The sequence below is a fragment of the Sus scrofa genome, chromosome 11 (genome assembly GCF_054392235.1).
Source record: "Sus scrofa isolate SSC_HxYL_T2T_F1_AM1 chromosome 11, Sscrofa_HxYL_maternal_Yorkshire_Landrace_v2.0, whole genome shotgun sequence".
Lineage (NCBI taxonomy): Eukaryota > Metazoa > Chordata > Mammalia > Artiodactyla > Suidae > Sus > Sus scrofa.
The window spans coordinates 26,461,260-26,487,341 of NC_139393.1; the positions used below are offsets into that span (position 1 = coordinate 26,461,260).

General features: G+C 45.8%; 1 protein-coding gene across 7 annotated transcripts in view; it reads right to left on the minus strand.

The window, feature by feature from the left end:
* Positions 1-43: 43 nt before the first annotated feature.
* CNMD (chondromodulin) overlaps positions 44-26,082 on the minus strand; it is a 34,230-nt gene continuing 8,191 nt past the window's right edge. The window contains exons 3-8 of one of the 7 annotated variants that reach the window (XM_084981903.1): positions 25,763-25,903; positions 16,498-16,611; positions 10,330-10,483; positions 8,041-8,210; positions 2,806-3,039; positions 44-2,365 (exon numbers count right to left, since the gene is read on the minus strand). In XM_084981903.1, coding sequence (XP_084838029.1) covers positions 2,824-3,039; positions 8,041-8,210; positions 10,330-10,483; positions 16,498-16,611; positions 25,763-25,903 — 795 coding nt within the window. In that variant the 3' untranslated portion in view covers positions 44-2,365; positions 2,806-2,823. Of the gene's footprint in view, positions 2,366-2,432; positions 5,502-5,870; positions 8,211-10,329; positions 10,484-16,497; positions 16,612-25,762; positions 25,904-26,082 lie in introns of those variants that run through there. The other 6 variants (XR_014819584.1, XR_014819583.1, XM_084981904.1 and 3 more) reach the window with 6 other exon arrangements.

Genomic DNA, 26,082 nt, shown 5'->3' on the forward strand with positions numbered 1-26,082 from the left:
GCTGGCGGTGGGAAAGGAGGTATAAGGATGAGGTTGAAACAAGTTTTTCAAATTGGAATGGAAGTTTGTTGGCATATTTCAATGAGGTATGTTTATATAACTTAGAACATAACAGATACTGACTGAAACCCAGCAAGAACAATTCACTTTCTCCGCATGTTGCCACAACAGTGACTATCACATCTCAGACGACTGAGGCAAACTAGGACCGTAGGACCTTGAAAGTGAACCTCTCATGTCCATAAGGTTTGGCTGTACCAGCACCGAGAATTAAAGGACAAGCCACGTTCAGCACAGCGGACTGGGCAGCACTTAAACTGGGCAGCACTTGCAGCTTTTGGACTGGCCTGGTTAAAGGTCACCTAGGGATTAGGACCAGTTCGCGAGAGGTTTGGATCGTGCGGTGTCCTCTCTTCCATTGCCAAATGTTCCTCCTTTGTGCACTTGGTTTTTTTTTCTTTCAAAGTAGACCTGTAGTTTTCTTCCTTGAACACAATTTGAGTCTATTTTGTCATTATCCAATGTCAGGTTCCTCTCTGCTCTTAAAACATCAATTTTATTTTTTTCTGTTAAGGTGATGTCCCTGGGTGTTGAGTGATTTCTCCTAACACAGCATAATTCCATTATCCATTATCAAGTAAGTTATCCACCTGTGTAATATTTCATCTAATTCTGGTGCTTTGAAAAGGGAGCACCTTTGCAAGAGGCAGCCTGCCTTCCCTTTCGACACGCTGTCCTCCTTGCTGAGTTTGGCACCTCCTCAGTTCTCACGTGGACAGGCTACCAAGGTGATCCATCTAAAATGGAACCTTTACCAGCCCTCCCTTTGCCCGAAACCTTTCATTGGTTTCCTATTCCTTTTCCACCAAGTGAGTTCCAAGTGAACATGTAATATGAGTACGTTTCTGTCTTGCTACTGCCTCCGCCTCAGCCCGAGGGCAGTGTCCCTGCTTGGACCTCGCACCTTCACACCTGTACTTGAACTGCTCCCTCTGCCTCGAGTGCCCTTCCTCTCTCACCGCCCGGCTAACTCCTCATCGTAGAAGACACAGTGGAAGGCATTCTCTTTCTCTAAGAAGCCGAGTGCTCCCGTCTTTGTCAAGGTCTCTGGTGTCCTCAATCCCAGTTAGCCCTCGTGAGACACAAGCTCTTCTGTGGTGGGGTCACTGACTCAGTCTATTTTTTTTTTCCCCTTTTATTTTTAGAAACAAGTAGAGGTTGCTGGGTGGCGAGATGGGGGATGGTGTGCAGAATGCTTGGCACTTGTGTAGTTACTAGAGAACCATTTTGAAGACGAAATGTGTAAAATCTACAACTGCAGCAAGTTGCTGCTGCTGGCAAACAGTGTGACCATGACATGTAACTCACTGTGTCTCTTCCTTCAGCCCTTTTTGCTCCAGAGACCTAGCTTGCTGAACATGACATTAAACATAGGCACACAAGTGTTCATCTGACGACTAAGTTAAAAATTCCATATGGGAGTTCCTGTCTTGGCACAGCAGAAATGCACCCAACTAGGAACCATGAGGCTGCAGGTTCGATCCCTGGCCTCGCTCAGTGGGTTAAGGATCCAGCGTTGTCGTGAGCTGTGTGTAGGTTGCAGACATGGCTTGTTTCTGTTGTGGCTGTGGCTGTGGCGTAGGCCGGCAGCAGTAGCTCCAGGTAGACCCCTAGCCTGGGAACTTCCATATGCCACGGGTGTGGCCCTAAAAGAAAAGACAAAAAAAAAATTTCTATATGACTTTACAGACTTAAATTGGCAACACTAGATATACATTACTGAGCTGTATTTAGACTATGGGAGTGTCATGGTGTCAAGACTTTTCATCTCTCTGAGTCTGTGTTTGGAAAATTTTTTGTTTTCCTTAGAGACATTCTCTTAAAGTATAAGATTCAAAACTAAAATGTCAAAAATATGAAGTACCTGCTCATCTTCCTGATCTAATATTGCAGTTGCTAAAGACAGTACTTGTTCCTGAGATTGTTTATATGTCATTATACATAAGCCCTTCCTCAGCAGTATCTGTCAAGCAGCACTGCCAGCCCTGTTACTAGGAGAGGAAGTTACTGGTAATTGGTTCATCAGCAGCCTGATGTGTACGACAAAGAAATCACTCTGCTTCTTCATGCCCAGTGACCACATTGAAAGGGTGGGAAGACCTGGTTTTCAGAATGTCAAAGACTGATTTACCCTCAACTACGTTTTCCTGCTTTATCCTGATGCTCTCTTCTTGAGGGTGACTCTTCACAGGGCAGCCACTTGTTAATGACATGCCAGCATATACTACAGATAAAGCATTTCATCATGTGTCTTGTTTTCCTTTTTTGTGCTTTATCTGGGAACCCAGGGGGCAGATCTGCAGGACTGGGAAAGAACAATAAAGTTTAAGAACAATTAGGAATTCCGTACAAATAACAACAGAAAACAGTTGTTTTAGTCAGTAACTTGATTTAAAAGGAACTCAAATGTCCAGGTGAGGTCTTTGACAAATTGTAAGTAAATATTTCATGATAATCCCAGAAAAGCTTGGTAAGGAAGTCTTTCTTATAGGTAGGCCTTACTGGCAAAGAAAAGCAAATAAAAAATAGCAAGTAATAAAAGGATAATGGTATTTTTTAGACTTAAAACTACCCTTTCAGTACACGTGCAATTCTGAGTAAAGTTCTGTAAAGCGGTTGACAATATTCTGTTAAGTGTCTCAAATAACATCGCTCGGGTGGACCATGAAACACCTTGTGGTCCCTTCAGCATCACAATGCCTCAAACTTTGGTTGCCTCTGGAGTGAATTCTTACTTTATGGTACCTGGTAGGTGAAGTGACATCACACCATGCCCAAGATGCGGGCCACCCACCAGCTACACGGCATGACGACTCTGCAGGCTGACCGGCAGCCTTGGTAGTTGTAAGGCCACGGATTATAGCCCCCCAGGGGCTCACAGATCTTCTGGCAGTGGGTGTAGCTCCGCCTGCACTCTATACAGCAGATGCCCTCATGATCCAGTCGAGGGTCGAACGTCATGCCTTCCCCTTCCTGCTGCTGCGACATAAAAGAGAGTGTTAAAAAAAAACTTGTGTTTTCTTTGTAATGAGATGCACATTGTTTTTAAATAAGGTCCTGAATGGTACAAGAAATCAGCATAATTTCCTGTAGGAGGTTTCAGTCTTTAAACCTTGTTATTCAGAAGTGCTAACTTCAACTAACTTCAAGGAACTTCCACCCTACCTAATCTGTCATGAGCAGGGAGGGGTTTTTGTTTGTTTTCATACTGTGAAGTTTTCTCCAAGCCTTTAACGAGCCATGGTTACCACTTGATAGTGACTCAACATTTTTTTTTTTTTGCCATTTCTTGGGCCGCTCCTGCGGCATATGGAGCTTCCCGGGAACTCCTCAACTTTATTTAAATAAGAAGAAACATGGAATTCCTGTCACGGTCTAGGGACTGGAGACAGTGGCCCTGTAGGTTCAGTCCCCGGCCTCAGTGGGTTAAGGATCCAGCATTTCTGAAAGCTGTGTCGTCGGTTGCAGGTGTGGCTCAGATCCAGTGTGGTTGTGGTTGTGATTGTGGCTGTGGCTCTGGCTGAACTATTTGACCCCAGCCTGGGAACTTCCATATGCCTCAGGTGTGGCCGGGAGAAAAAAAACAAACAAAAAAACCCCCATGATTTGAAGGTACCATTTCTGCCACTGCTGCGGCACCCAGCTCCCTTGTGGCAGTGATGGCTTCCAGGGCTCTGGGTGAAACAACCTGGGATTCTTGGCCGCAGTGGCTGCAGTGCTTGCACCTGGGCAAACATCTCCAGCAAGAAAATATAAAGAGGCTGTAAGGGACTAAAAATAACTGCATGTGCAGTTGGAGCAAATTACGGCTAAGATGCTAAAAAACCACCTGCCACCTCTGCAAGCTGAGAGCAAAAGCTGGGTATTAGCCATGACTCCCTCACACACCAATGCCAAAGGGGTGTGCAAACCACCTAAGCCATCCCTCTGGCCCACCCCCTGGACCCACTCCTACCCTCGCCCCTTATAAGGAACCAGCACACACCTCCTATATCCGCCCCCCCGGGGGGGGAGGGGCAAACAAGCATTGAAAAGTGTTGCCTATTTTCACCCTGTCCTGTTGCAGCTGCCCCCTCCCCCCCCCACCCCAATAAAGCCTTCCTTTCCTGAATGTTCCTGTCTGGCCTCTTACCAATTTCTATGGATTAAGGAAGCCAAGAACCCTGGATGCTAACATGGGGAGCCCATTTTGAAACTCAGCTGTTAAAATATTTCACGTCAGAGGACGTGGAAGTCACCTACAGAACTCCATTTTCACGGCTGCAGCGATCACAGAACTGGAAGAAACTTGCTGGTGCCCAAATCATGTACCTGGTCTTCTCATGGATTTCCAGGGGTAGAGACTCTAATATGGCATCGACTTACATTGGCAAAAAGCCCTTGTTAATGCAAACTTTCTTTAAGCCTCTTTCCTAGAGAAACTGATCTTGGGGAAATACAGCACCAAACACAGATTAGGCTTGAGCAAAGTGAACTTAAGCAACGCTATCTTGTCTTCTGGTATCCAAAAAAAAAAGGCTTCAGTCAGCTTTTTTGGATGGGGGTGGAGAGACGTTCTACTGGAAATTTTAAACATACTGGGAAGGGGAGAAAACTGTGTGATAAACATCATCTGGATTGCACAATTGCTTGCTTTTTGTCAAATCTGGTTTTTGAAAGTAAAGCAAAGTCTGGAGTTCCCGTCATGGCGCAGCAGAAATAAATTGACTAGGAACCATGAGGTTGCAGGTTCAATCCCTGGCCTTGATCAGTGGGTTGAGGATCTGGCATTGCCGTGAGCTGTGGTGTAGTTTGCAGACGTGGCTCGGATCCCGAGTGGCTGTGGTCGTGGTGTAAGCCAGCAGCTATAGCTCCAGTGTGACCCCCTAGCCTGGGAATCTCCATATGCCTCAGGTGCAGCCCTACAAAGACAAAAAGAGAAAACTAAATTCTGAAGCAAATTTAAAGAGACTTGAAGGCACTGTGACATTTCACCCATAAATACACCGGAATCTCTCTGCAAAGTATTTCCCTGCACCGCACTGCCATCATCACAGCTAACAGAACTAACAGTTCCTTAGCACGTCCAACACAGCCTATGTTCAGATTTTGTCAACAAAATATTCGTCTTACTCTCTTACACTGTTTTTTTTTTTTAATTTTATTTTCCCACTGTACAGCAAGGGGATCAAGTTACCCTTACATCTTACACTGTTTTAAAATCTTCAGCCTTTCCATTTGTTCCCCCCTTATCTCTTGAAATAGGTTCATCTGGGATAACAAAAATAAAGACCACCTCATGAATTAATTGTAGCCGACAGGGCAGGAGGAGTCAAAAAGCCTGTTGGTTGAGGCATTTCCTCACCAGAGTTCAGCAAGTTTGTTGTTTTCTTTTCAGGGTCGCATACCCGGCATATGAAAGTTCCCAGGCGAGGGGTTGAATTGGAGCTGCAGCTGCCGGCCTACACCACAGCCACAGCAGTGCAGGATCTGAGAGGCATCTGCAACCTACCTCGCAACACAGGGCAACACGGGATCCTTAACCCATCCAGCAAAGCCAAGGGTGGAACCTGCATCCTCATGGATACCAGTGGGGTTTGCTACCACTGAGACACGGGAACTCCTGTTGTTGTTTTTTAATCACAAAAGAAATCTCGGAGTTCCCATCGTTGCTCAGTGGTTAGCGAATACGACTAGGAACCATGAGGTTGCGGGTTCCATCCCTGGCCTCGCTCAGAGGGTTAAGGGTCCGGCATTGCCGGGAGCTGTGGTGTGGGTTGCAGATGCGGCTCGGATCCCGCATTGCTGTGGCTGTGGCGTAGGCCGGTGGCTACAGCTCCAATCAGACCCCTAGCCCGGGAACTTCCATATGCAGAGGGTGCGGCCCTGGAAAAGACAAAAAAAAAAGAAAAAAGAAATCTCAGGTTCTTGCCCTGTTTTCCTTAAAGGAATCTGTGAAGGACTAAGATCACAGGAAGGTGTTCCTTCTCGAAGTTCAACATGAAATAAAGGGGAAAAAATGACATAAGCAGAATTTTTGCAAGAATATGGTTCACCCTGGGAGTTCCCATCATGGCCCAGCGGTAATGAACCCGACTAGTATCCGTGAGAATTTGGGTTTGATCCCTGGCCTCGACCATGGGGTTAAGGATCTGGTGTTGCTGTGAACTGTGGTGTCGGTTGCAGACGCCGCTTGCTGCTTGGCTTCTGCATTGCTGGAGCTATGGTACAGGCCAGGGGCTACAGCTCCAATTTGACCCCTAGGCTGGGAATTTCCATATGCCGCGGGTGTGGCCCTAAAAAGACAAAAAACAAAACAAAACAAAACAAAAGAACATGGATCACTCAAGTCTGGAAGCAGGGCAGTCACATCCTGCCCTTCTGTAAAGGGATGATGTCCTCATCTCTAGAACCAGATGTAGCTAATCCAGACCTGGGGAGTAAAACATATTAAATTTTCTGTTTACCTTTTCAGATGTTATTTTTCTTTGAGCTTTAGGGAATGAAGTACTGTGGTGTCTTGAATTTTCTCATAAGCCCTGAATTACTTTAAAAAATATTTTTAGGGAGAGCCCTCTGTGGTGCAGTGGGTCAAGGATCTGACTGCAGCAGCTCAGGTCCCTGCGGAGGTTCAGGTTCAATCCCTGCCCAGGGGCAGTTGGTTAAGGATCTGGCATTGCTGTGGTTATGGTGTAGGCTGGCAGCAGCAGCTCCAATTCAACCCCTAGCTTGGGGACCTTCATATGCCACAGGTGCAGCCCTGAAGAGACCAAAAAAAAAAAAAAAAAAAGATATACTCTTTCAGTGCAGGAGAGGTATAAATAAGACTAATACCTAACGGGAGTCATTAACGCTGACTATATGGGCCATGCTCTGTGCTAAGAGCTTCCCCAGCATTCCGCTATTTGCTCCTCTCCATACCCTACGAGGTGTGTACAAGGTGCATCCTATTAACTATTTGTAACATCCAAAGATGAGAAAATAATTTAGATGTCCACCAAAGCAGAACTAGTTAAATTTCTGTACATTTATCTGCATGACGGAATAAGGTGTCACCATTAAAATAAATGGAGACATAGAAAAATTTCCAAAATGCTATAACTGGGAAGAAAGCATAGAGTTGTGTATGCTCTTTTGTGCTAAAAGTGTGTGTGTGTGTGTGTGTGTGTGTGTGTGTTTGTGTGTACACACTTATGCAAAGAAACTGGGCAAAGAGCCATTGCTAACAGGTTGCTTGGGGGAGGGTGTCTGTGGCAGAAGGGAAACTCACTGTTCCTTGTATACCTTTTATACTGTGTTTTTAAAAATACAGCCTTGTGAGTTCCCACTGTGGCTCAGCAGGTTAAGAACCCAACTAGTATCCATGAGGATTCAGGTTCAATCCCTGGCCTCACTTGGTGGGTTAAGGATCTGGCACACGGCCGTGAGCTGTGGTATAGGTCAGATACGGCTCGGATCTGGGGTGGCTGTGGCTGTGGTGTAGGTTGGCAACTGTAGCTCTGATTTAACCCCCAGCCTGGGAATTTCCACATGCTGCAGGTGCAACCCTAAAAAAAAAAAAATTAAAATAGGAGTTCCCATCGTGGCGCAGTGGTTAATGAATCCGACTAGGAACCAAGAGGTTGCAGGTTCAATCCCTGGCCTTGCTTAGTGGGTTAAGGGGCTGGCATTGCCGTGAGCTGTGGTGTAGGTTGCAGATGCAGCTCAGATCTGGTGTTGCTGTGGTTCTGGCATAGGCTGGTGGCTACAGCTCCAGTTAGACCCCTAGTCTGGGAACCTCCGTATGCTGTGGGAATCAGCCCTAGAAAAGGCAAAAAGACAAACAAGCAAACAAAAAATTAAAATAAAACTAAAACTAAGCTAAACTAAACTAAAAATAACTGAGTAAAGGTCTCAGTTGAATATGAAATACTTGCTGGAAATCTCAAGCAGAAACACCGTGGCTTCAGTGCTGGGTTGAATGCATGCGTCTGAGCCTGTCATACAAACACCAGTACGCACGTGGTAAGGGTTGTCTGGATTGAAGGGTTCTGAATCCTCTTGAAGACTGGGTCTGGTTTCATTACTCGGTCTTCCAGGACCTGGCTGGTCCCGTGGTCCACTGCGTAGTCTTCTTGTGGTCGTCGTGGTGACAATTTTTCTTACCAGTTCTCTTCTTTCTCTCTGGATTTCTGCAAAAAAAAATTTTTTTTTGCTGTAAGTTGATTCCTTTATTTGAATAAGTAAGGGAATTCTGTATTTTCTGGGGTGAAAACCAAAAAAAAAAAAGGATATTAAAACACATACACGATTAGATATTATTGAAATTTACATTGACCTGGATTCAACTCCATTTCTTTCTTTTTTTTACTTTCCTTCTTTCTTCCCTTTCTTTTTTTTTTTTTTGGTTTGCTTTTTGCTTTTTAGGCCTGCACCCAAGGCATACGGAAGTTCCCAGGCTAGGGGTCGAGTCGGAGCAACAGCTGCTGGCCTACATCACAGCCACAGCAACTCGGGATCCGAGCTGCACCTGTGACCTACACCGCAGCTCATGGCAAACAATGCTGGATCCTTAACCCACTGAGCAAGGCCAGGGATCAAACCTCTATCCTCATGGATACGAGTCGGATTCCTTACCGCTGTGCCACGATAGGAATTCCTCAACTCTGTTTCTTTTAACTAACAATAAACTCAGGAGAGCGAGTCAACCTCTGGGACCCTTAGTTTCTTCATCTGTAAAATGGGACTATTGCCAGGTACCTGGAGAGTTGTTGGTGCAGACTAAATGAAGACAAACTGTAACACTCTGAGACAGGGTGGTGCCAGGCACATAGCCCCCAGCTCAGCAGATGTCAGCTCCCCAGTGTCCCTGGGACCTTGTCCAGCGTCATTCCCAGTGTCTCTGATCATAGAAGCTGTGTGACCTGGATGACCCGCCAGTGTGACGATCCAAGGGCAGGGACTGCTGGACCCCGGAGCTGGGAGGGGAGCCAGGCATCCTCAGAGAGCATTTGATTTTGTTGACTTTATTGCAAAATATGACTGCATTTCTGAGGAACTGGGAAAAAAAATCCCTCACTTTTAATGTCTGTGATATTCCATCCTAGGACTATAGCGACTTTCATTTTGTCCTTTTCAAATCTGGGGGCAACCGTTTGCCGGTGTTACATGTAATATGTGTAATTCTTGGATGGATGGTGTGATGATTGAATGCTTCAGATGTGTAATTAACACTTAATGATAGGAGTTCCTGTCGTGACGCAGTGGTTAATGAATCTGACTACAAACCATGAAGTTGCGGGTTCAATCCCTGGCCTCGCTCAGGGGGTTAAGGATCTGGCGTTGCTGTGAGCTGTGGTGTAGGTCACAGTCACAGCTATGGTGTAGGTCACAGACGTGGCTCAGATCTGGCGTTGCTGTAGCTTTGGTGTAGGCCAGCAGTAACATCTCTGATTGGACCCCTAGCCTGGGAACTTCCATATGCTGTGGGAGCAGCCCTAGAAAAGGCAAAAAAAAGACAAACAAAACAAAACCCACTTAATTGCTCAATGCAATTAAGTGGGGGACTAAGCCCCCCACTGTGAGAGACTAAGCCACATCTTGGATGCAGGGGACAAACTCTCTGCCAGTAGTCCTGTTAGCAGACATCCTAGCTGCCCTCCCGGAGTTCCCATTGTGGCTCAGACGGCTAAGAACCTGACTGGTATCCACGAGGACTCAGATTCAAGCCTTGCTCAGTGGGTTAAGGATCTGGCATTGCCGTGGGCTGTGGTGTAGGTCACAGATGTGGCTTGGATCTAGCATTGCTGTGGCTGTGGTGTAGGCCTGTAGCTATAGCTCTGATTTGACCCCTAGCCTGGGAACTTCCATATGCCATGTGTGTGGCCCTAAAAAGCAAAAAACCAAAAAAAAAAAAAAAAAAAAAAATAGCACTGCCCTCCCAAAACCACCGCTTGCCCTATTCTTCTTCCATTATACCCTGAATCACACCATACAATCTTCTTGTTTTAGTCTAGTGTTTATGTACCGTCTCCCCTCGTTACGACAGAAACCTCCCTGGGGGCCTTGATTCTTTGTCTCTTCTGTTCATCAGAGCATCCCAGGGGCCCAGAACAAGAAAAGAGCCCACAATACATGTGTCAATACGTGTTTGTGGAATGAAGGCATGAACTCTCTGGATAAGAGGCATGTCCTCCAACATCTCCCCAGATTTTTCTTCCTGGTCACACGCTCGGGCCGTGCAGGCGCTCACGGGAACTGCACGCCGGCGGGGAGAATGTCAAGCCACTGAAAGAGAAGTTAACACGTTACCTTTCGGGTCGGTTGGTTTAAGCCAGAAAATGGGAAGGTCGCCACAGAGTTCTAAGACTTTAGAGCTCAAGAAGCTGCTGTCCTTCACAGGCTGGTCTACTGCCACCCAGATGAGAGAATTTTCTTCATATCTAACTGGCATGATCTTGCCTTCCTGTAAGTAAGTGAAAATGAAATGCGTTGAGCAAAGAGCACAGCGGAACAGGCTGCCTGGTGAGGGTCCTGTGTTGGTAAAAGATTATTTCACCCTATCAAACCTTAATGAGAATTCCGTGTGCGTGTGTGTGTGCACATGCACAGACATAACACACGACAGATAACATACATAGTACATATACACATACATACACAGACACAAGACATATACACACATGTAATACACATACACAACACACATACATATGCACAGATACAATACATACACGTATACACAATACACAAGACATATACACACATACACATACACCACAACACACACATATACGCACAGACACAATACATACACATATACACAATACACAAGACATATACACACATATAATACACATACACATACACAACACACACATATACACACAGACACAATACATACACATATACACAATACACAAGACATATACACACATATAATACACATACACAACACACACATATATGCACAGACACAATACATACACGTATACACAATACACAAGACATATACACACATATAATACATACACACATACACAACACACACATGCATATACACATATGCACAGATACAATACATACACGTATACACAATACACTGGGCATATACACACAATACACATACACAGACACCACAACATACACATACATATACACATATATGCACATAAACAATACATATACACATACACACAACACAATAAACACATATCACATATCACACAACACCTACACACATACCCACACAACACACATACACACAACACAATAAACACATATGCACACATAACACATATATACACACATAACACATACCCATATGCACATATACACACACATACACACAATATATCTACACATATGACACATATACATATACACACAATACACCCATATAAACACACACAACACACCCACACACATACACACACCACATACACACATAGTCTAATCTCTCTTTGCAGCTTTCTTCGAAATCCTCCACTCCCCTCCTGCTGTCCCACTTGGGGTAACTCGAATGAGGGAATCCGAGTGTCCTGAGTGGACGTGAAAATGACTTGATTATCAACTTGGAGATTTAGGTTAATCTGATGTCTTTGATCACAGATGTTTTTGTGGAAACGAGACGGAACAGACTCTGGAATCCGACAAAGGACGGAAGAGCCCTTCATGGGACGTGAAGGTCCTTTGGGGGCTTGTTCTGTGGCTTCTGAACAACAACGGAAGAAGCCAGCGATGGGTTCTTTAATGTCTTATTCAAAGCAGTATTTAACACAACCCATTGCTACATTTCCCAGCTATAACAACCCACAGTCCAGGTGTTCTTCGCATCAAGCGGTACCACAGAGATTTCAAAGCTAAACCCCGGGTTTTTTCTACAGCGTGTTGCTGAGAATGGTTTGATGACCCAGGAGACAAATTTATTTTGCCAGGTTGTTCCTTTTGTGTATTTATTAGTTTGCAATAGGTTGGAGAAATTAAAACGTTTCTTTTTGAGTTAAAGCAGCCCTTTGTGTATGTTTTCTCCCTTGGGCTTCTGGCTGCATTAAAGCAACTTAAAGTTATTGAAGGCGGAGAACACGTAATCCAGTTATTTACCTTAAATTAAATGGCTCCATCCAGGAAATGAATGCTCTTTGGCTATAGTCACTTTTAAAAGTACAAAACTGATGAAAAATGTATGAGAGCTAGTGCTACGTAAATCTGCTCCCTCATGGGAGTTCCCGTTGTGGCTCAGGGGTTAATGAACCCGACTAGTATCCATGAGGATGCGGGTTCGATCCTTGGCCTCGCTCAGTGGGTTAAGGACCCAGTGTTGCTTTGGACCTGCTGTTGCTGTGGCTGTGGTGTAGGCTGGCCATTACAGCTCCAATTCGACCCCTAGCTGGGAACCTCCATATGATGCAGGTGCAGCCCAAAAAAAGACCAAAAAAAAAAATGTACCCCATCATAATCTGAATTGTGTGGGGACAGAGTTGGGCCATGGGGAGAATGAATATATGCGCATTGTACACTCTGGGAATGTTCAATAAATAGGGAGCAGCACATACGCTCGGCTGCCATGCCCACGTCTCTCTTCCCTCCATTTCCCTGCAATGCAGTCCTGCTGTTGTTTGAGTCAGCAATGTACCGGCCCCAGGAGAGACACCTGCTTCGCACACTCCCCAGTTAGGGGTGCCCGTGTGCCTGGTTCTAGACAATGGGATCCATGCTGAAGGGTGCTGGGGACTGAGAAGCTGGCTGCATTTCCCCAGTAAAGGAAGCCAAGGTTGGCACAGCTCAGCATCCTCCTGCCTTCCTTACTTGACCTCATGGTTGATATTTAGAGCTGGAAGGAAAAGCCCCCCAAAAATCAGAGATGCTGGCCACTGAGCCAATGCCTGCTGCTGCCTGCTTCTACGTTGCTTATTCTGAAGAAAAACAAATCCTTACTTAAGACCCTCTAAGTGTAATTTTCTGCTACTGACAGCCAAGAATTTTTTTTTTTTTTTTTTTTTTTGGCCTCACCCATGGCATGCCGAAATTCCCAGGCCAGAGATCAAACCCGTGCCACAGCAGTGACCTGAGCCACAGCAGTGGACAGTGCTGGGTCCTTAACTGCTAGGCCACCAGGAAACTCAACACATTCCTGATTCACACATGCATGTCTGAGTTTGGTTTTGTCCACCAGAGGATCCAGCATGCATTGGATAAATAACTAAAAACACAAGAAAAATAATTCGCCTCTCTGGCCTAAGAATCAGATACAGCCAGATTTAAATATACAACTATTCATCACACTGAATTACTTCTGTATTCAAAAACTATTTTAGGAGTTCCCAATGTGGCTCAGAGGTAATGAACCCAACTAACATCCATGAGGACTTGGGGTTCAACCCCTCTCAGTGGGTTAAGGATCCCGCATTGCTATGAGCTGTGGTGTAGGTCACCAGACACTGCTTGGGATCCCGAGTTGCTGTAGCTGTGGTGTAGGCTGGCAGCTGTAGCTCCAATGTGACCCCTAGCCTGGGAACTTCCGTATGCCGAGGGTGTAGCCTTAAAAAAAGACCAAAAAAAAATTAAATCATTATTATTTGAAAGAATGAAAAGTTGAAGATACCTGTGTTCAAGAACAAAAGACTTTAAAAATTCTAATCGTATGGTGATTGTAATTTTAAACTTTGATTCATATAAATTTAAAAGTATAATCGTATGATGGCATACAATCCCTCCATCCATCTACATTTCAGAAGACCTGAAATCAAGGGAAAATAACAAGAATGTACAGCAGTATTACTTCAATTATGAAGAGACTATCATACACACTTGCACATGAAAATTCACCAAAACATAAACATTACTATCTGTGGATTATGCAATTGTGCATGATTTTCTTCTCTATTCCTTTATTCATTTCCCAAATTTCTACAATGACAAAAGATTATTAAAAAAATTTTTAAAAGTGTTTTTAAAAAAATCAGAAAATGTGCTGCAAACTTATGATAAGAGCTTGGTCAGCTGTGGTTGACCAGATGTCAAGGGTGAGAGTTCACTAAAAGCTTCATAATGGGGAGTTCCCACTGTGGCTCAGTAGTAATGACCCTGACAAGGACTTGGTATCCACGAGGACGCGGGTTCAGTCTTTGACTCACTCAGGGGGTTAACGATCCAGCGCTGCCACAAGCTGTAGTGTAGGTTGCAGACACAGCTCAAATCTAGGGTTGCTGTGGTGTAAGCTGGTAGCTGCAGCTCTGATTCAACTCCTAGCCTGGGACCTTACATGTGCCGCAAGAGTAGCCCTAAAAAGTCCAAAAAAAAAAAAAAAAAAAAAAAAAGGCTTCATAACAGAAAAGGAATGAGAGGACCATAAAAAAAGGTGATGCAACAAGAGAAGTTCAAGGTCAGAACGCAGGTGATCTCGGGCTCACTTTCAGATACGGACTAGTGGGTCCACACCACTGTTCTGAAGGGCACGGCTTTGGGGAACAAACCAGAACCTGATCGGAGGAGAACACTGGGAGGGACGAAGGGCGGGACCCCATCTCACAGGATGAATAGTTGGGGGAACCGGAAGTTGGAGAGGGATGGGTCATGATCACCAACTTGATTGATTGATTGATTGATTGATTGTCTTTTTGCCATTTCTTGGGCTGCTCCCTCGGCATATGGAGGTTCCCAGGTTAGGGGTCGAATCGGAGCTGTAGCTACTGGCCTACGCCAGAGCCACAGCAACGCGGGATCTGAGCCACGTCTGCAACCTACACTACAGCTCACGGCAACGCCGGATCCTTAACCCACAGAGCAAGGCCAGGGATCGAACCCACAACCTCATGGTTCCTAGTTGGATTTGTTAACCACCGCGACACGACGAGAACTCCAACGATCACCAACTTTAACAACTCACAGGCTGGTGTTAGTTCTTGTTGTGTTTTGAGACACCTGGCACTATTCCTGGGAGGGCAAACAGTCAGGCAGTTTCCAGGCACCTCTGCTTACTCTTGCTTTTCCTCCTTTCACTGGAGGGAGCTGCTCCTCCCCGGGGACACGGGAGGATCAAAGCTGATCATAATAAAATTAACAATTAAAGCAAGGCCGCCGTGTATTCATTATCTAGTGGGTTCAGGGCCATGGGGACAGGGTCCCTAGCCTAGCTGGTAGATGACAAACTGAGGCTCAAAGCCTTGAAGCCACATCCATAGCCAGTGTCAGAGCTGGGATCTGAACTCACATCCTTCCGACTCCAGAGTCCATTTCTCTTCCCCCGTACCTGCCACAAACTCAAATGGAAGAGGATAATGGATGTGGCTGCTTGGTAAGCCCTCAAAGTATCAAATGAGCATAAGGTATTATGGCTCAATGTGTCTTTAGAATGCTGCATGCCATTCTTCAAGTAAATTTTTTATCAACTAAGCTCAAAGGCAAGCTATGAATAATAAATAGGCGAATTTTGTTTCAAGGAGCACAAAAATTTGACACGCAGCAAAGGAATTCGATGTATGTTCAACAGCCTCATTGGGCTGAACTTGAACCAATGGGAAGAATTGCTGCGGGAGCTGTTCACCCAATGAAGGCAAAACAATGAGAACTCCAGCTGTCCGGAATTTTCTTTGTTCTTTTCTTTTCTTTTTTGCTCTCTAAGGCTGCACCTGCGGCATACAGAAGTTCCCAGGCTAAAGGTCAAATCTCAGCTGCAGCTGCCAGCCTATACGACACAGCCACAGCAACGTGGGATCCAAGCTGTGTCTGTGACCTACATCACGGCTCTCAGCAGCACCAGATCCTTGACCCACTGGACGAGGCCAGGGATCGAACCCACATCCTCATGGATACTAGTCAGGTTCTTAACCTACTGAGCCACAATGGGAACTCCTGAGATGCCTTTATTTTATTTATTTATTTATTTATTTTTGTCTTTTTCCCTTTTCTAGGGCCGATTCCCGCGGCATATGGAGGTTCCCAGACTAGGGATCCAATCAGAGCTGTAGCCACCAGCCTATACCAGAGCCACAGCAACACAGGATCTGAGCCGTGTCTGCAACCTACACCACAGGCCATGGCAACGCTGGATCCTTAACCCACTGAGTGAGGCCAGGGATTGAACCCGCAACCTCATGGTTCCCAGTCAGATTCATTAACCACTGCGCCATGACAGGAACTCTTCCCTAGACACCCCCTCCTCCTTTAATCAAGATCCTAACATCTGAAGTCCTTTAGGTTGTCTAATCCCTGATCAGATAGTTCCCTAATAGCAGGCAAATAAGGGCCATATCATGGCCCAAACCGATTTCCCAAAACCTCTCATTACATCATGCGAGACAAGATCACTTGAACTTGAAACCAACCCAAACAGTTAAGTTTCTTTGTCAGAGAAGAAAGAGAGCTTATGTTCTGGTTCAAGAACCTATCCAGGAACCAGAGACAGAAGGCGGGGGTGCCTCCAAATAACGTCCGCCCACCACCCTTGCCCCTTGCCGTGGGGAGCATGCTGGCACCCACCAGTTTGGAGGAGATGCTTTGCTTGGTCTCGGCGCCCACCTCAGGAACACGAGCCTTCACCTGGGCTTTGATGTAGCACTTCTCTCCTCCAGCAAAGCGGATTCCTGTGATGCCCTAGGAAATAAAAGTTGATCCACTCATCTGTCCATCTGTTCATTTACTCAGTGTATTGAGTGTCCATTGCATGCGGTTCCAAGTCCTGGTACAGGGACGAACAAAACAGATGGGATGTCTCTCTTTGTGGAGCTTACCTTTCGGTGTTATTTACCAAAAATAAAAAAGCCAAGTAGTGTGAGGTGCTACAGAGAAAAAGAAAGCAGAGTGTGAGTTAGGAATGACCGGGGATGGTATTGAGAGGAGGAGGCTTCTGCCAGGGGCTGGCACAGGGCTGAGCTGCAGTAGGTTCATTGCGCTGTCTATACTGCAAGCTGCCATCTTTTCCACGCAGCGTTCTCTGCCCACCCCAGGCTACGTGGGCTCCCTTCCTCTGACCTCCTGAAAGCCCTGCTGTCTTCATCCCTCACTGGGCACTTAGCGCCTGCGTTGTAGCTCCTTGTGACTGTCACCTCCCCACTCAACCATAAGCTTGAGGTCCCTCTGAATCTCTTTTTTTTTTTTCTTTTTACAGCTGCACCTGCAGCAGGGGTTGAATCTGAGCTGCAGCTGCTGACCTACAGCACAGCCACAGCAATGCCAGATCCTTAACCCACTGAGTGAGGCCAAGGATCAAACCTGAATCCTCATGGATACCAGTTGGGTTCTTCACCTGCTGAGCCACAATGGGAACTCCCCGCTCTTAATCTTTTCCCTTTTTGTTTGTTTGGTGATCCCACAAAGGGTCTCCAATGATGTTGGTCCCATTAATTAATTCCATGAATTCAGATTTTTTTCTTTACGTCGCTGAGCTCAGAGTAAACAGCTTGCTACAATGTGGGGAGATACATGTCACTCCTAGATATTTTCCAAGGATTTGAACGTTTTGTTTTTATCCCCTGTGAGATATAAACACTGTCTCCTCGTCTGCCTAGACATCAGCCTCAAGGGAAAGCTCAGCCTCAAGGCTCCAGTCTTGGCTGACAGCTCGGCACTGATTCTGCCCACTGAGCATATCAGGCATAACAGAACGTTCTGACCCAAGAGTGTTTACTTTCACTCTGCTGGTTAATTTCATGACTAGGGACTGGCCAGAAATCACATTAAAGACCTACACACTTTGTGCTGTAATAAGGCAGACCCCAACACAAATCTGAACATCTCAACTTAATCTTCTGTTGGGTTGAGACAAATGTCAGGAAGATACAGAACTTGTTCCAGCGTCAACATCAAGGAGTGGGAGGAAGAAAAGCATTTAGAAATCGAAGGAGCCTTGGAGTTCCCGTCGTGGCTCAGTGGTTAACGAATCCGACTAGGAACCTCCATATGCCGAGGGAGTGGCCCAAGAAGTGGCAAAAAGACAAAAAAAAAAAAAGAAAAAAGAAAAAAAGAAATCTAGGGGCCTCACTCAGAATCCAGCCTCTCAGATGAAGAACGAAGCGAAACATCAGTCAGTCACGCTTGAGATTATTCGTGGAAAGTTCCACCAGATGTCATCTCAGAGCCAGGAGCCCTACAAAAGCTGATGGATGACAGACTGGAGGAAATGCTTCTTCTTCTTCTTCTTTTTTTTTTTTTAGGGTCGAACCCACAGGCTAGGGGACCAATGGGAGCTATAGCTGCTGGCCTAGGCCACAGCCACAGCAATGTAGGCTCCGAACTGCATCTGCCACCTACACCACAGCTCATGGCAGCACCAGATCCTTAACCACTGAGCGAGGCCAGGGATCAAACCCATGACATCATAGTTCCCAGTCGGATTTGTTTCCACTGCCCCACGACAGGAACTCCAGGAAAGGCTCCTTCTTCCTCAAGCTCCTCATTAGGTGCCCTGTGGCCCAATTGGCCAGGTACATGTTTCATTCTTCCCAGCATCACTTCTCACCCAAAAAGAAGTGGAGACGCAATCCTTGTTTTACGGAGGAAGAATTCCAGGCTTACTGCAGAGGGTTCCACTCTGAGCCAAAATCACCCAGAGGAAATGTTAAAAGACTGATGCCTGGCTGCAGAGCTTCCCATTGAATTGGCCTGGGGGTTGTGACCAGACACTGACATGCTTCAAAGCTCCCCATGGTTTCGTAAGGTACAACCAGGGTGGAGGACCACAGGTTTAGGGAGAAGGAAACCTGCTCAGGGTACCACAGTTTTGAAATGCCTGAAACGGCCTGCCATCCATCAAAAATGTTTGTGTCTCCCCCCACCCCCTACAACCCCAATCCCTATGTTAAAAACCTAACGCCCCCTTGTGGTGGTACTTGGTGCTGCGCCTCTGGGAAGGGATTAGGTCACGAGGGTGGAGCCCTCATGAATGGGATTAGCGCCCTTTCCCCAGAGAGCTCCCTCTGCCCCTTCTGCTTTCTAGAAGCCAGAAAGCAATGCCTTCACTAGACACCCAATCTGCCAGCACTTTAGTCGGACTTTCCAGCCTCCAGAACTATAAGAAACAAATGTCTGGGAGTTCCTGCTGTGGTGTGGCTGAAACGAATCCGACTAGGAACCATGAGGTTGCGGGTTCGGTCCCTGGCCTTGCTCAGTGGGTTAAGGATCCGGCGTTGCCGTGAGCTGTGGTGGAGGTGGCAGACACAGCTCGGATCTGGGATTGCTGTGGCTCTGGCATAGGCTGGCAGCTACAGCTCCATTAGACCCCTAGCCTGGGAGCCTCCATATGCCATGGGTGTGGCCCTAAAAAGACAAAAGACCAAATTAAAAAACAAAACAAAACAAAAAACCCAAAATGTCTGTTATTTAGAAGTTACCCAGGCTACAGTAATTTTTTTTTTTTCTTTTTAGAGCTGCACCTATAGCATAGAGAAGTTTCTAGGCTAGGGGCTAAATCACTTCAAACCCTCACAGCATCTGAACTGGGGTGCCAGGGAGGAAGCACCACATAGCCATTACCATATCCCCAGGGAGAGAGCCGTCTCCATGGAAGAATTCACAGCCCTGAATGTGAGTCTGTTACTGAGTTAGTTCTTTTTTCTTTCTCTTTTTAGGGCCACACCCGTGGCATATGGCGGTTCCCAGGCTAGGGGTTGAATTGGATCTGTAGCTGCCAGCCTATACCACAGCCATAGCAACCTCAGATCTGTGACCTGTCTGCAACCTACACCACAGGTCACAGCAACACCGGATCCTTAACCCATGGAGCAAGGCCTGGGATCGAACCTGCATTCTCATGGATGCTAGTCAGATTCATATCCTCTGCGCCACCACGCGAGCTCCATTCTGGCTGTCTACTGGCTGCAAAGAGAACTGAAACCCCACAGGGATGTGTCTTGTGGGAAGGAATTCACACATATTAACCACCCTGTCTAGCTACAAATCCACAGCAAGCAGCCAGACACGCTGAAGGGATTAAACAGAGGGAAGGAACAGGCACAAGAAAAGGCAAGCAGACCTTCTGTTTTTTCAAACAAGACTTAGAAACTGGTGATAATGAAGCAGTTTGTTAACAAAAGTAATGACTGAGAAGTCCAATGATCTAACATCCTTTTATCAACAGTCAGCTGATCTCATTTTAGCCGCATTTTTTTCTTTCTAGGGGATCTCATTTATTACTGTGGCTTAAACCAGAAGTTCCCAAGGAGAGTGAGGGGGTCCTTCCACCAGGGGGGAGTCTTTAGAAACCTTTGAGGGAATTTTTATTTTATTTTTTCCTTTTTAGGGCTGCACTTGTGGCATATGGAAGTTCCCAGGCTAGGGGTCGAATCAGAGCTGCAGCTGCCAGCTTATGCCACAGCCACAGCCACACTAGATCCGAGCCTCATCTGTGACCTATACCACACCTCATGGCAATGACAGATCCTTAACCCACTGAGCGAGCCCAGGGATTGAACCTGCATTCTCACCGACATTATGTTGGATTCTTAACCCACTGAGCCACAACGGGAACTCCGAGAGGGAGTTCTTTATTGTTAGACCCGAGGGCTCTCCTGGCCTTTCTAGGGCAGGCCCAGGGGTGCTGGGTCCCAGTCAGCTTGGGAATCCCTGAAGAATGAACCACCCAGGGTCCAGAGTAAAAACTTAAAAACTTGATTGTAAGCATCGATGCCTAGAACCCAACACTGTTTTACACATAAACATTTTATTTTATTGTTTTACCTTGCCTGCATCATGCAGAAGTACCTGAGCCTGGGATCGAACTGGAGCCACAGCAGTGACAACACCAGATCCTTAACCCACTGAGCCACCAGGAAGCTCCTGGCATGGTCTTAGGGTACAATGAATTTCTTAGGAATGGAATGACTGTGAAAAATGGAGGGAAAATGCCACCTTGTTCACTGTTTGAGAAAATTACCTGGTATTTAGTTCGTCAACACACACTTAAGTCAGTCTGTATTTTAGCCTCTGGCACAGACATGGACCCAACTATCAGAGCAAGCTTATGACTTTATGATGTTTTCTAGCTCATCAGGCTCAAGACCAAATTTTATTATAAATTATGTTCACTTTAGTTTTTCTTTATGTTATTGTGGGGGACTATATTGATGATTGAAATCAATAACCTTATTTACCTTACCTACCAGGTAGGTTGTGCTTTTTTTTTTAACCCTCCAGCCTTTTAAATTAAAATATACACAAAGTCACAAGATTTGTATAGGAGTTCCCATCGTGGCTCAGGGGTTAACAAATCCGACTAGGAACCATGAGGTTGTGGGTTCGATCCCTGGCCTTGCTCAGTGGGTTAAGGATCTAGCGTTGCCATGAGCTGTGGTGTAGGTTGCAGACGCAGCTCGGATCCCACGTTGCTGTGGCTCTGGCCTAGGCCAGCGGCTACAGCTCCAATACGACCCCTAGCCTGGGAACCTCCATATGCCGCAGATGTGGCCCTGGAAAAGGCAAAAAGAAAAAAAAGAAATTGTATAGTGAAAATCTGTATATACCCACCTGTTTATGCTACCTTTTTTTTTTTTTTTTTTTTTTTTGATTGCCTAAGTTCCTGGGCCAGGGACCACACCCAAGCCACAGCAATGACAACGCCAAATCCTTCACAGCTAGGCTACCAGGGAACACCTATCTTAATTTCTATCAGGATTTTTTTTTTTAAGAAATTTTTTTTTTTACCTATTTGTCATCTTTTAAAATTTATTTTTTAAAAAATTGGGGTAAATATACATAACGTAAAATTTACCATTTTAACCACTTTATTTATTTTCTTTTTTGGCCACCCCATGGCATATGGTGTTCCTGGGGCCAGTGATCAGATCGGAGCTACAGTTTTGACCTAAGTCAGAGCTGAAGCATTGGCAGATCCTTAACCCACTGTGCTGGGCTGGGGATCGAACCTGCATCCCAGTGCTCCCAAGATGCTGCTGATCCCTCTGTGCTACAGCTGAAACTCCTCTAATCAGGATTTTTGTCATATAAATAGGTCAATAGGTCTGAGAGGTTTGGTGTAAAGCAACAGCACCGATGCTATTGAGGGTATAATTCTGTAGAACCTTTTGTATTCTCCAGGGTTTCGATAAAGAGTCTCCTGGCTTTCGACACGCTCCTCTGAGTCCTCTTTTCACGAGGCCCCAACCCTGGCCTCTATCCTGGCCCTGTTCTTTCAAGAATCCTGCTGATTCAGCCTTGGTCTGACCAACCTGGATATCTGATCCCCCAGACCTGCCTGTAGCAAAAATCCTGTTAGATCGGTTTAGCAAAGAACTATTGTACTTAGTAGTTTTCCATCCATCAACACCCCCCTCACCCACACCCCCGACTATAAATCCCCACTTTCCCTTGGTGCTGTATTCAGAGTTGACTCTGATCTCTCTCCCCGACTACTAAACCCCACGGCAGTAGCCTTAATTCTTTAACAAGTCTGCCTTAATTCTTTAACAAGCAATCCCCCCACCCCTATCAATTTCTTTCTTTAACGGTGTAGAGCCCAGCGCCCTTCATTCAGTGTCAATTCTCTCTCAGGAGGCTCTGTTTGCCATTGATTCTATTACAGTCTTGGTGGGGTTGGTAGGAAGGCTGGTCACTTACGATGCAGAAACTGTCCTACTCTGGCCCCATCTTCTGCCCTCCCTCCTCATCAGGGCTTCTTCTTTTTTTTTTTTTTTTCCAAGTGTTCTAAGTAATTTTATTTGCATAGATTCAACATCAGCTCACACGCAAATGCTATCCTAGATTAAACCATCTTACTTACAAATATAGTTGTGTGTTAAAATAATATTTTAATAACAGTATTTTAGTGATCACTTTTTTTCCTCCATACTTGTTAACCACTTAAAACTATGTGTCATTTTATTCCCCTGTGCGATAAGTACTTTTTTCAGTTTAGAAACTTTTAAATGTGTAAAAATGAATGTTTTAATAATTCCTTGAACAAACCCTTTTTTTTTTTTTTTTGGGCCGCTCCCTCGGCATATGGAGGTTCCCAGGCTAGGGGTCCAATCGGAGCTGTAGCCACCGGCCTACGCCAGAGCCACAGCAATACGGGATCTGAGCCGCGTCTGCAACCTACATCACAGCTCAGGGCAACGCCGGATCCTTAACCCACTGAGCAAGGCCAGGGACCGAACCCGTAACCTCATGGTTCCTAGTCGGATTTGTTAACCACTGTGCCACGACGGGAACTCCCAAACCTTTTTTTTACTCATTTAAAATATACTAACATACTTTTAAAGAAAGTACTTACATGGGGCTCATCAGGGCTTCTTGAACTTGGGTTCAGGATGGTGCCCATATGCTTCCCTGGGGCCTGGAAAGCCCTGCCCCTACTTCTCTGCGGGTCGAAATCCTAATCATTCTCCAGAGCTGATTTGGCCATGGTCACCTCGGTCAAACCCGCTCCACCCCATAACCTGGCAGTGGTGACCTCCTGCACGATGGCTCCAGGGCTCAGTTCCTCGCTCCACGGCAGCGTGTTTTCCAGGTGGACCAGAAGCCACTTCTGGGGGGACGTCTGCCTCTGGGACCTGGCTGTAAGTAAGGTCCTTGAGGGATGGAACGAGGGGCCCTCATCTTTGCATCCTCCATACTTATAACCACCATCCCTTAAACACGGTCGCCCCAAGAAACGCTTCCTGAATTGGAGGGTTTATAATCCAGGAGAAAGAAAGAGTGCAGGTACCACCGGGGCTGATTCATGTGTTTTCCAAAGCCCAGGCTTATTTAAACCCATAACAGGTTCTATTCATCAAAAAAATGTTCTCCTCACCAGTTCTGACTTAGAGAAATGTAGAGGCTCTCAAAGAAAATTGATCAGTTTATAAAATATTTGTGGCCCCGTTGGCCTATGAGAGCAAAACACAATCAATACCATTATTAGAACCAAAGGATGATAAAACAGAAATACAGGTTTGGGATTAAACTACTGTAAAAGGATATTCCTGACACATGCAAATATTGAGAGAGAGGGATCTTATTTATCTGTATTGCTACCTTTGCATAGCTTGCTATGGTGCCAACTCCCAGGTCTGGTTCTGGCTTCTATGCTGCCTGTGTGGGAGGCACATTTTATAATTTTATATTGAGCAGGACAAAGAAAAAAAAAAAAAAGCCGTTTACCTTGTCCTGGATCTTGCAGTAAAAGCCTTCACGAGGTCCAGAGAAATGATCCTTTTGTGCCTCGACCAGAACCATTTGCAGAGCTATGACTAAGGGAAATGCAGCTGATCCCACAAGGGCTGCAGAGCCCGGCCCCAGGGTGAAGCCCACGCGGAACCCGAGCCAGTCCCTGTCACCATCAAAGAACGCCTACTGCGGACTGCCGTGCCAGGTAGTTCTGCTCTTTGAGCCTTAACCTGCTGTTCAGTACAGAGAACGCTGCCCAATAGTCTGTGCTTGTCTATGTGGGTAAAGAGTCTGGAAGAGAATGGATGCGTGTGCATGTAGAACTGATTCACGTTGTTGTACAGCAGAAATGATCCCAACTTGATGCATCAACTATACTGGAATACAACTTTTTTAAAACATCCAAAAAAAAAAAAAAAAAAAAGTCTAACATCAGCTGGGCTCTAAGGTTAGCAGCTGTTTAGTATTCAAAAGGGCTTTCGTTTCGAAGTATGTTTGGGTATCAACAAGGGGAGCTCTTTCATTCGAATGAAAGGCATCTCTAGTTTTTCTCATCAATCAGAGGAAGACAGGTCGATGCGTTGTTTGTAGGCCAGTAAACTATCAGAAGAGACATGGGTTTCAAGAGCCTTTTGTCATTACGAAGTCTCACCCACTCCGTCTGCCGCCGTAACAGGAGAACACAAATAGTGATGCCTCGTTCTCATCTTAGAACATGAAAGAGATGATGACATTTAGGGTGGCCATCAGGAGAGGCGGCCTGGAGTGACACTTGGGTTTGCACATGTACCGTGAAGCATCACCGCAAGGCTTAATGTCTCTGACCGCCTGTAAATTGAATTTGTGAAAACAAACATGCGCGCCCTTTTCAAAGGACACTGGCATGTTTCATCTGTAATAGGCTACGTTCCGAAAGCCTATGATACACTGGGGGGCTTTCGCCAGGCTCATTGTCTGGATTAAATGGGAAATTGGAAGAACTGAGAAATTGTAAATCGATCCTACCTGCTGTGGACGAGATGCTGAGGCCATTACATTTTCCTTCCTCTCGACAAGCTGCCTATTTCAGAGCTTGCGAGGCTCTGGGAGCCTTTTAGTCACTCTGTTAAGAAAGCTGCTTGGAGGAGTTTCCATTATGACTCAGTGGAAAGGAACCCAACCAGTATCCGTGAGGATGTGGGTTCGATCCCTGGCCTCGTTCAATGGGTTAAGGATGAGAGGTTGCTGTGAGCTGTGGTGTCGGTCGCAGATGTGGCTCAGATCTGGTGTGGCCGTGGCTGCGGCCACACCATCGCTCCCATTTGACCCCTCGCCTGGGAATTTCCATATGCTGTGGGTGTGGCCCTAAAAAGACAAAAAAGAAAAGAAAAAAGAAAGCTGCTTGGAAAGAAATGGCTCTTACAAGTTTTTCTGCCAAGACTTTGTTGCGTTCCAAGAATTTGTTCTCTTCAGTGCTAAGGGGTTGATGTTTTGATGGTGAAGATGTAAGGGACCAAGAGTGGTCCTTGCTCAGAACATGATGCATGGCGCATGCGGGTTAGCGGCGCTCTGCCTGCCATAAAGAACAGTTCCCAGTTGGATGTGTATGAGAGATCATCCGCCCTGAGTGACAGTCTCCCGGACTTGCCTGGTGAAACGCCCTAAATGTATGACATATACTTACATTCTGGAAATCATTAACTTCAATCGCCTCTTCGGCTCCGTTTCCCATTTTAAAGGTCTCCACGTTGTTCCCAGCATCTATTTCCATTGACCCATCTTGTAATTTCCCATTGATGCTCATGGTATAATGGACATTGTAAATCTGGAAGTGAACATGAGAGTTAGTGATGCTTCCCTTTTAAAGCAATTCAGGGCTTATCTCGAGACTTTTGGCATATGAAGTAGCTTTCCTGTTTATCTGAGAGGCACGGAAACATCCTTCGTAGTAAGACATTTCTCTATGAGGACTTCATTCATATATCAATCACTTAATACAATGAT